This window comes from Melanotaenia boesemani, chromosome 7 (genome assembly GCF_017639745.1).
Source record: "Melanotaenia boesemani isolate fMelBoe1 chromosome 7, fMelBoe1.pri, whole genome shotgun sequence".
Taxonomy (NCBI): Eukaryota; Metazoa; Chordata; class Actinopteri; order Atheriniformes; family Melanotaeniidae; genus Melanotaenia; species Melanotaenia boesemani.
This window is the reverse complement of record NC_055688.1, coordinates 23851173-23862623: the sequence shown is the minus strand read 5'-3', so window position 1 is coordinate 23862623 and position 11451 is coordinate 23851173. Positions and strand designations below refer to the sequence as shown.

The 11451-nt window shown below is 37.3% G+C and overlaps 1 protein-coding gene across 1 annotated transcript in view; it reads left to right on the top strand.

Moving 5' to 3' along the window:
- Positions 1-286: 286 nt before the first annotated feature.
- Positions 287-11451, top strand: part of LOC121643389 (neuronal acetylcholine receptor subunit alpha-7-like) — a 38243-nt gene continuing 27078 nt past the window's right edge. Inside the window, exon 1 of the mRNA XM_041990780.1 lies at positions 287-547. Coding sequence (XP_041846714.1) covers positions 478-547 — 70 coding nt within the window. The 5' untranslated portion in view covers positions 287-477. The remainder of the gene's footprint in view (positions 548-11451) is intronic.

The window sequence follows — 11451 nt, the reverse complement described above, 5'->3', positions numbered from 1 at the left end:
TGAGAGATGATTGGGATTTTTATGCCGTTTCGTTCAGGAAGTAAACTATAGTCTAAGCAGGGTCAAGGTTTTAAAAATATTTCTTTATGTGTCCTTGAAACTGACTGACCAGTTGGCCACATAAAACTCATTCATTCACCATGTAATTAATGATTCTAACCTACGGAAAGTCTCTCCAGCTGATTTGAGCCCCCAAACCGTCATTTTAAGTTTGGTTTACATCATCTCTTGTGAAACCTGAAGTTTTGCAACCATGAGCTGTGAGTGGCACGTCTCTGTCAGCGCGGAGCTGCGTGCACCTGAAGCTGCGTGAACGCGCCAATCCAAACATCTCTATATCATTTTCCCCCTACAAACTGTCCTCCTCTTTGTCTTTTCCCCGCCTCGCGTTCATTCCACCGAGAAGCAGCGGCGGAGTCCTCGCGTATCCGACACGGAGAGCCCACTGGCGGGTGGAGTTCAGTGATCAGTGCCAGCATGCGGTGCCACAAGTTTTGGGGAGCATGTTCGGTTGGATTTTATATTTGGGCAGTCATCCTTTTCAAAGGTAAGTTTGAAGGAATGTTCCTCTTGATTATTTTGGGATGTTGACAAAGATTTATTAGAAATATATCTCGGTGAATGTTTGTGTCATTTGGAAAAAGACAAGTGAGCTTTCATGCAGTTTCTTTTGCAAGTAGCCTTCAGGAGTTGGAATGTCAGAAATTAAATAACTTAATCTTAATGGAACTATTAAGAGAAGATATTAACCTGATCATTTTATCTTAAACAAAAATCTGCACGTTTATTTTCACATTAAAGTGTCAGAGATGCAAGTTATTAGGACCGATGAGTCCCCGAAGGACTGATTATCTGTAATTTATTAGTCACCACATGTTGGACTGAGTACTGGTTGTTGAATCTTTGGAAGACCAATGTGAATTACAAAATCCTCCATTACTCTTATATGTAAAAAAGGCGATTTTTCAAAGCATTAATCTTTTCATACACTACAAACTTAGGCTACAGTAAAATGTGCACATCAGCGTTTCAGTCAATCAGTGTTTGCTTTTCAAGTATAAAAGAGATATGCATGGTTCTGTAATTCTTTCCTAAGCCCTATCCCATCATCATTTTTATCATCATGAGCAGCAGCAGTCGCGTCATCTGTAACATCTGTGCTGTTTACTTAACCATTTCTGACACGGAGGCTTTTCTGAAACTTTGCTTACAAGGCTCCTACTTATATACCAATGTGCATACAAACATAAAGTACTTTATTTCTGTCGGGCACAGACTCAGACCTGTCACCTCACCTTGCTGAGCTGGTCAGTGTCACGCTGAAGGGGAGAAAAAGGATGAGGTGGAGTGGTGTCGGTACTGAAACAAGGACTAAAGTGAACAGCTCGAGAGCACTGTTGTCTGCTTCACAAATGATTTGTGTCTAGTCTACTGGTGAAGAGCCAGTCAGAGCGACACATTTGATGGAAGTCTAAGGTTTTTATCTTTCTATTTAGAGTGAAATCTTTAAGGTTAAAAGTGCCATGATCTGTAGGTTTTGTTTTAGGCTTTTGTAGTCTTCATGTCATGTTAACGTCACGTTTCCACTTGTTTGTTTTCAGCTGACGTCATTAAAACCTTTAAGTCCTGCACCTGTCTGCCTTCTGCCTCATCTGCCTGCATTTGTGTCCAAACTCTGCCTCACAATCTTGACAAAAAGGTTAAAATTTAGTGACAGAAAGATAGATAGATAGATAGATAGATAGATAGATAGATAGATAGATAGATAGATAGATAGATAGATGCGTCATTGCTGGAATCAGAATAGAAGCTTGAGGGTTTGGGGACTGAGAACCAGCTGGCTGCTTGAATGCACATTCACTGTACCACTGATAAGCAGCTTTCGTCTGTCAAGTGAAACGCAAAACAATAGGCGAATCAAAAGATAAAGAATATGGCAGCTTTCTTGAAGCTGAAACGTTATTCTGTAACAATTCATGCTCCACAATGCCACACATGATTTGTGAACTCTTGACAGAGTTAGGATGATTTACTAATTCTTCAACATCTACAGCTGTATTTTTGATGAAATTCATTTGCATCTCAATGACTTAAAATTAGCAAGGATTCTCACTAGTTTTTGTTCAAGTGTGCAAACCAGAAATACAATAAAATACGGCAAAAATCAGTGACTAATGAGAATGAAGCTGCCTGGCACAGATGATCCAATAATTTCTGCTTGAATTCAAAACAACCCCTCATCTCCCTCAATGCCCTCCTCTGCCTGTGTTGCTTAAGCTTTTGTCTCATGCAGCCTTCCGCTGTTTTTTCCCTCTTTTGTTTTGCTTGGTGGACATACAGTACACTCTTAAATCAGTAGCTATCCCCTTTGTAAATGGGATATTGCATGCATTTGTCAAGCATTTCGGTCAAGTCTACAGTTCATTTACTAGCTGGTGGTGAAGAGTTAAAAGATTGTGCTGCCTTTAAGTTAACCCAAAGTTTAAAACCGCATTTGGACGCCTCAGATTAACATAAAAAACACTTAAAAAACTTTAGTGTGCTGATAAACCTTTGGGCTTCCTTTGAGCTATTTTAGTAGGTCATGATCAGCACAGCTGAGATGTTGTAGCCATGCACTTAGAGTTGCCCTGCAGCAAAGGTTCTAGCTCCTGGATTAGGATTAAACATTCAGTGGTTTTAGGACCATAGATTATAAACATCTCCTATATGAATCCATCCATCCTAAACTCCATTACCACAAAACCTTCTTTGCTATGATCTCCGTTCACAGCTGAAGCCAGTCAAACAATGCAGGAAATGATGTGTTAATGGATGAATCCATGGTTCGTGAGTTGATTTAAACACCCCGCAGAAATTGGTCATGAGTCTTTGCACATGCACTTATTTCTTTTCTGAGAGCTATTATTAGTCAGTTACAAAAATTGTAGATAGTTAAAATTTCTTCCACAAAACTGATAAACTGAGGGATAAAAACTTCCACTTTTTATCCTTTACTCTCAGTCATCTGTCACACTTATGTCCTCCATTCTCTTTTGCCCATGTCATTATTTTTTTCATTACTACGTCCTTCTCGTATCCTTCTATCTCGGTGTTTAAAACCTTTAGAGAACCCCAGAACTTTTGTATTGCCCACTAGACCTAAATTGAAGACACTTCAATATATGAATGAAGCAAATTAAAGCTATACATAAAAAACTATATGACAAAGATCACATAATTACTAAATGTTTTGGCTTGTACATGTAGTGATCCAAGAGTAGCACAAGAGCATTCATATTTATTAAATTTACAGCTTGAAAAGGAAACATAAATAAAAGAACAATCTTTTAATGTTGATTTTAATGTACACATGATTAATATTCAGTAAATCATAATAAATATACAACATTTCAGACTTTAAAACAACCATGCTTGCTTGGCTTTCTCCAGTTTGTTTTTTTTTTGTAACTAATCATCTATGCAAAATGTAGGCCTAATCCATCCCCCTTAATCCCTTAAACATTTGCAGGTGAGAGTACAGTACAAGAAAAAAAGATTTGCTTGTGCACATGGAAGTCTAAAAGTAAAATTTTATCTCAGAACATTGTGCAGTCTCTAACTTCTGATCTCCTGCATAGAAAATGTACATAAACCTCTAAAAACCTCTTGTCATTCAGGAGTTCATCCTTATAAGTGGTCAACAGAATGAAAGTGAGGTGTGGAAAGTCTACGTTATCGAATGGGATCAGGTATGGAGGCACAGCATATCAAAGTACAGATGCTTTAAAACTTGAGCTGCATCTTTGTAAGGAGCAGAGCTGTCATTTTTTTTTATCCTTGCCATACTTCTCTGTTTGGTATCCTTTAATTTTTGTTTCTAGCTAAACCCAGCTCAAATAAACACATGTCTCAGACTCCTGTCTCCTCTCTGTAGCACCATCTGTATTGTGAAACAGGTTAGGTAAGAGGCAAACCACCTGGGCTGAGCATCTGGATGTTTTACTGCTGACCTCCTCTGACAAACTCATTACTTTTTAAAATGATTGACAGTAAAATAATGAGGTGCTACAACTTTACCAATGTAGATATGACTTTAAACTGCACTGACTATCCACAATAACAAGGGAAGAAAATTAAAGAGGAAATATCCTGTTTTCATCCTTCTTATGGAGGATGTGCAATTATAAATACCAGACAGTGGTTTTCTTTATATATATATATATATATATATATATATATATATATATATATATATATATATATATATATATATATATATATATATATATATATATATACATATATATAAAGACATGTTCTATATATTTATTGCAGCTATTTTTGACATAGCAAGTACAGTGCAACATTGTTTTACTCTTGGATTTCAAGGTGTGCCATAATCCAACTGATCTCATGGCAGAACATGACATAGAAAACCAACAAGCCTGAAGCCTCCATGCAAGAGATCACTGGTGTGAGACTCATCCTGCACAATATTCTCAGCAGTCATAACGCTTCCCCACTTCCCCTCCAACTCAAGACTTTGTTCTTTTCTACCGTACTCTCACCCATGAAATCTTAAGCCTGCATTTAAAACGAAATGGTAAGATGGTTGTGTGTTATGGCTTACATTTTACTGCTCATAGATTGTAATTTGCATTATGTCATATGAACGCTAACCAAATAGGAAACAAAAGCCTTGAGAGACCAAGTCATGTAATAATTTAGAGTAGTGGATTGGGAAATGACTTTTTGTTGGGTATGTGTCCTTAAGATACCTACTGGTTTCTTCTGTGGCTGAGATGGATAAGAAGAAAGTGAGAAAAAATTTAGATAATTAGCAGTTTTTGTTCTGCTCTGTACCTTTGCCATGGTGAGTACTGAAGCTATGAATGTGACAAGTGGTGTTTGTCTGCCAGATTATGCAGTAACTACTCGCTCATATTTAAAAAACAAACAAAAGAACCTTTCAAAATATGGTTTGCTTAGACAGCATCATCCTACATCACAATTTCATGTCATGTGTGCATGCTGTTAAATTTTTTTTTTTATTCTCTTATTCTCACACCAGCTATGACAGAAGATATTTGCATCAGAAAGGCTGAGAAAAGCTCTAGACATGTAGCATTTGTTGTGGTGTCGACTCTGCTGGCCCCCGGGGTGTGGCACCTGTCAGTGGCGTCTTTGTGTTTGCCCCCCCTATTCAAACCCCAGGTTTTTAACTCTGGTCCCTCTGTTTCAGAGCATTCTGAGACCAAAGCCTTTTTATGTTCCAGGCCACATTATAATTTGGCTTTATTTAAGTCTTTCTGACATTTAGGCAGTGTGCTGTATGCAATAAGATTACTGACTGATCAATGTTTATTTTTTATGTTAACTTTTAATGTGTTGTTTTAGAGCTATTCCTTAAATAAAAGCACTTCTGGCAGCATAGAAGTTAATGCTGAGCTAAACTGAAGTGCAGATGTGTTTATTTATTTATTTTTTAAATAGCTTTTCATTTCTCCTCTAATTTCCTGGACCCTCTTGTCACCACAGCTCTGCAGTTTTTCCTTATGTTTATTCATCAGGATTCATGTTACATAATTTGGAATCTCAGGGGTCTCATGCTAATCTGAGTCTTTCTAGCAGCAAGATCACTGTGAGCAACAGTTTGTTAGGTTGGTTACACCTCATCTACAGTAGAAAGATGTATATCTTATAGGTTTCTCAAATTATATTACAATTTTACTTTTCTGGAAACACCATCTACATGACGTATGTTCCTCAGCCAAAGAACAAGTGTTTCTGCCAGGGCATGACACAAAAGCTCTTTTCACACAGTGGTCACTTATTGATGCAAAGAAAAAGATATCTTCAATTAGCTGCCACTGTTTCTGTTCTGGGCATTTACACAAACCAATTAGAAGCACCTCAGCACTACATCAGCGTGTGCTTACATACAGTACGTTGGCATGGGAACACCAGTCGACTGACAACAGAGCAGTTAAGGAGCAGTCCACAATGATGGACACACACCATTTTATCTACAAGGCTCCACCACTGTCAACTAATATCAGCATTTAAATTAAACACCATTCTGTCTACACCACACTGAGACACTACATATTTTTACAGGGATATACAGAAACAACACATTGCTCTGAAGTTTTTTTTATGTAATAAATTATTTACCATGAATGATGATGGTAGAATTTGCTCTCTCTTGCCAGCTTGTAAGAGCATTTTTATTTTCAATTTTGTGACTTGTCATTCAATAATGGTTTTAATAAACTTGTACCAAGCATATGTTGAACTTCTCAAATGCATAAATCATAATTTTAATCAACTAACCATTACCACTCCACTGTCACATTGGCTTTTATCTGTATTAGAAGTCTGCTGACGCCATTTCTGGATCTCCCCAAAGTGTAAGAAAGATCTTACCTTATAATGGATTACCTCATTTATTTAAGTGTGGGAGATTACCTTAGTGGAAAGAGGGTCAGGAACAAATCCACTACCATTTGTCTGCGTCATGTGTGAATGGGTTCAGCTGGCTGCTTTAGGGGCACTAAAACAGCCCGATGTCTGAGGTGGCCATTTAGTGCTGTGCCAAAAATAGCATTCCTGTGTTTTTAGGGGTGTGTATTTGGTGTATATCTGTGATCAGTGGAGTGAGAGAAAAATTGAGGAAGAAATTGTCCCTCTGGCTTTCTATGTGTGTGGACAGCCTTCTGATGAGCATGTTTGGAAGCCTCATCTGAATGCATTGACCCAGTAAAAGTAGTCAAATAGGCCAGAACTGAGTAGCTGAATTTCTCAGCAGATAGTAATAGTGTATGTGACTGTGATGCAGGGAATACTAATGTGCTCACATGAAACTTTGAGCCCCAGTTTTGGTTGTGGAGATGCAACAGATCAGTTCGGACTGGTCACATTTTACTCATTATTTGAACTTTTTGAGATGATACAAACTCACTAATAACAGTATGAATCATGATGACAAAAATGATGATTTTTGTTTGTTTCCATACAACCTAGGCAGTTGTAGAATGTGCTATTTTTTGGCAAAGAAGAGCACAACATTTGAAAAAGCTAACAAAAGCTGAAAAGGAGGGCAAGATTATTTCTTAAGATTTAGAAATGCTTGTAAAAGAAAAAAGACACTGAAAGATGGGGGCAAGTGTAGTGAAAATGGGATGAACAAGGGCATTGGAGTTGAATAGAGGCCAGAGGTGGAAGGCAATAAAAGTGGCGAGATAAGAATTCAGATAAGAGATGGAAAACTTAATAGGGAGTGAAGGATGGAGGAAGAATGAGGACAATCTACTGCTGATTTTCCCTTTATTTGTGCATCTACTAGCCAAACTACCATATATGGCAATCAAAGCCAATTCAACAGTCCCTGAATCACAAAGAAGGGCTACTGTGCAAATGATGAGCTGCAAAGCATGAAAAGAAGTTGCACCCTAACCGATGTAGGACATGGACAAAACTGTCCGTCCGTCTGTGAATCCGTCATTTGCTTTGAGTATAAATGGGCCTTAAGTGTGCAGTCAGGTAACTGATGTGTTAATTGGTTCTTTAGAACCTAACTGCTGTAAAATAATTCTCAAATGTGGTTTTTATTTTCCTGATTGACTTATGTGCTGTTTGATAAGGTTTCCAACTTTCTTGGGCCTTTTACACATACACACATAAAGGTATTTCATTAACTTAAGATTTTTCTATGTACTTCCACCTATTGTCCACATGCAAACCCGGTTTTTGGGCACTAAAACAGAACATAGACTGCTGGTTTAGCATAAAAAAGTGCTATTCTCTCCTTTTTTTTACATAAGACCTGACTTTATATTATACAGTATTACGGAAAGATCTGTATTTGAATTTTCAGGTGTGTGGTGCTGTGTGAACATGTGTACTTATCCTTGAACACTTTTTCAGGGACCCTGTTTCAATGCTGTGTTTTCATACTTGAATTGAGAAGAGCTGAATGAGATTGCTTTAAAATGATTTAACCTGTTTCTGCTTTCAGTAAATCTCACTGCTCGTGCATTCAAATGCTAAAACGGTCTCCGGCAGTCTTCTCATCTTCCCTTTGTAAAGAGCTCCTGTGTGCCTGAAATTTGAGCCTCTCGTTTCTTTCTTTCACACTCTAAAGGTCTTCATCTTCTTTAAACTGCTGCTAAACAAAATTATCAGCAACAATTTTAAGGGTACCTCTTTATCAGGTCAATGGTAGCCAAAGTTATCTGCATCAGTTTCTCAGAGTGCATCCTTTTCCCACTGGTGTCAGTTAGCAGACTGATCTCATAACCTTTTTAATAGTGCATGTTATTTTGTGGTGTCATGCCCTGCTTGGTATTACGGTGAAATGAAATAGGAACAATGTCAGTAGAAAGTTAGTCTGCAGATTAGTTGCAGTGGACACATCTCATCTTTTGTATATAAAGTTTAACATCTGGTGCTGAGTCAGAACAGATGTTTGAAAGAGAAGGAGACACATGCATGATCAGATACTGAAACAGAGAGGAACGCACACATCAACTGAATTAAAACAGACTCAATATCAAAAGGCACAAATGACCTGTGTTACGGCCACTGCTTATTGCAGGCAGCTGCGGCTCATTTGCCGTTTGTAGAGATGTGACGTTCATGAACGAATCAATTCTTTTGAACGACTCTTTTAAATGAACGATGGGAACCGATTCATAGCCGTGAGCCGTTCATTTGTGAGCCATTCTTTTTATATACAAATTTTTGACACTGCTTTCATCAAACCAAATCAAATCAAACTTTATTCATAAAGTGCTTTTCATGCCATAGGCAACACAAAGTTCTTTACATGATTAAAACCATTTATGCATATCTCAGTTCATATCTCATTGTTCAATAAAACAAGTCTTTACATACATCAAAGCAGAATAAGAATAAAAACACTCAATGAAATCTTTTACACAGTCACACGCACACACGTTTACACATACACGCCAAGCCCAACCCCCCTCCCCCCTTTCCAGCTAAAAAAGACTTAATGAATAAATGAACAAATAATTAAATAAGAAGCAGTAAAGTTGAGTCAAATGAAAATAAAATAAATAACATTTGTGACATAATAGAAGTCTGATGTCCAACACGCTCTATTCATGTGAAGCATCTATGGGCAGAGAGTTTTGTTTGGAAACAAATACTGTGAGCTCTATCCAAAATATTTACTAGAATTTGCACTGACTGCTCAGGTTTATCCTTTTTTATCTATATTTTTCCTTTCATTTTTTAATCTTGTATTGTAGATTTTATATAGGTACATATTTTGATTTTTTGTCATTCTTACATATTGTGAAATTTTGTAAGATATTGTGAGAACGAGCCAGTCTTTTGAATGGCTCTTTGAAAGGAATGGCTCCTCAAGATCCGGCTCCCTTCAAAGAGCCATAAATCCCATCTCTAGCCGTTTGATTGCCTGATTTGGAGCTCTGTGTGGAGTGACTGGTTCAGGAGCACCCCAGTCTCCTCCCCTCTGATTGACTGCTCATTCAGCCAATCAGACTGCAGCTTAGAGGAAGCAAAGATTGAAAAGGCTGCTGCAGAGTTCAGTCAGGAGGGGAAGCCGTGAATGGCACAGGCTGTGGACCCTCACTTTAGTTACTGTGTGTTTGTTCGTATTGTAGGAGTGAGGCTGGTCAGCGCAGAAGTTTTGGTGGCATTGCTTACTGGGTGTTAGCTGTGCTATATTTATACACTCAGTTTAGTTTAAGCTTTGCTACACTTCGGTTTGTGTACACCGAGTTCTGTACATTCTTTTGGTTTCACTCGTGGGTTTTATACAGGGTTTTGTTAATTCCTTTGTATTTATTTCAGGAGTTTCTCTAACCCCAACACTTGGTTATTTCTTTTACAGGTTTTATTCGTGTTTCACTGCTGTGCCAATAAAATTAGCTGGTTACACCTTTTACAACTGTCCCAAAGTTATTTTTTTTTGTTACGCCCAGTCATACCCCTGAGTTGGGTCGTAACAACCTGTTTCTGTGGATCATTTGTCAGAAGTAGTTATGAACACAGAAACAACAAGTACAGTAACAATCAAATGTGTTTGTAAAAACCTAAAGTATGGAATTTGTAGATATAAAAAAAAAAGTTATTAATGTGATTGGCTAATATTGTATAGGAGTGCAGAGCTGTCACCCAAATAAAAAAAAAAAATATTGGGACTTCTAATTTGTGTTTTTTTTATTGTAAAAACATGAAACGTGTCATGTTATAACATGATACGTTTTATTGTAAGAACATGAAACACAAAGTACTGAATGCAGTTGTTGCAACCTGGAAATATTGGAGCAAAATACATTTTATGGAAATTATTCTTGTCAAGCAGAAACATTTAATTTCATTTTGTCAAGGATTAATTGTTCTGCTCTAATTTACTGCTGTCCACACAAGAATGTGGGACAGTTATGAGTAACACAGTTAACTGTGTTTTATTTTTTTTATACACTTCTTTTTTATGTTTTTTTTTTTTTTTTTTTACTTATGTTTTCGTAGGCACCCCTGTGCTTGAGCCATGATTTTTTAATTGTATTTATACTGGACACGTGTAAAGTGAGTCAGCAGCATCAATGGTAGAGACTTCTGTTAACCGCAGAGTTTGAAGAAGAGACAGTTTCAGTGGCATGTCATGCATGAACTCTGTAGCAGCGATGGTGCAAAACAATAGAATCTTTGCCAGTTAGTATTAATTAAATCACAACGTATTGCCATTTTAAGTGTGATTTATTTAAGCATTGTTGCTTTGTGTGATTAGCATTTATTGTTTCATTCATATTTCCGCACGGAACTCTGAACATACATTAAAGTTTGTACAGGTGAGAAGCACTGTCTTGAACCGTCTCTCGTCTTCATTAAAATTAGCTGGTAAACTCATAATAACTAACTGCAGCTTTCTTGTATGGTACCTTATTTTGTTATGTTTATAGTTAGATAAACAATATAGGATTCTGATTCTATTATCATTGATATTTTATGTTATATTTAAAGCTTGCGTGTAACAGAGGTCAAAAGTCCCTCCAGAGTTATTGAGACTGTGGCTTTGGAGAGGAAAAAAGTTTCAGGGCTCTGCCTCTCCTGTTATTACAAGATGTAGATCTATTACACGTTTATCAAGTAAGAAAAAAAGTTTCCAAACAAATTCATGCTTGACTCCATGTGCTTTCTCATATAGCAGAGCCTTTTTGGCTAAATCGTACAAACACACAGCATGAAGAATGAATTTATTCCTGTTAAAGACTTTGACTGAAGTAAGCTGGACTTAAATCAAGTCTGATCATTTTTTGAAAAGCCATATTTTCAGCCATAAAATTGGCTTTTAACTGAGACAAAATGACTGAGAAATGTAAGTTTATTCCCAGCAAGGCTCAATGGCTCTGCAGCAGTGCTTGGTTATGTTTAAAAAGCTTTATAGGGTTTTCTAAGGGAGACGAGTAAAGCCTT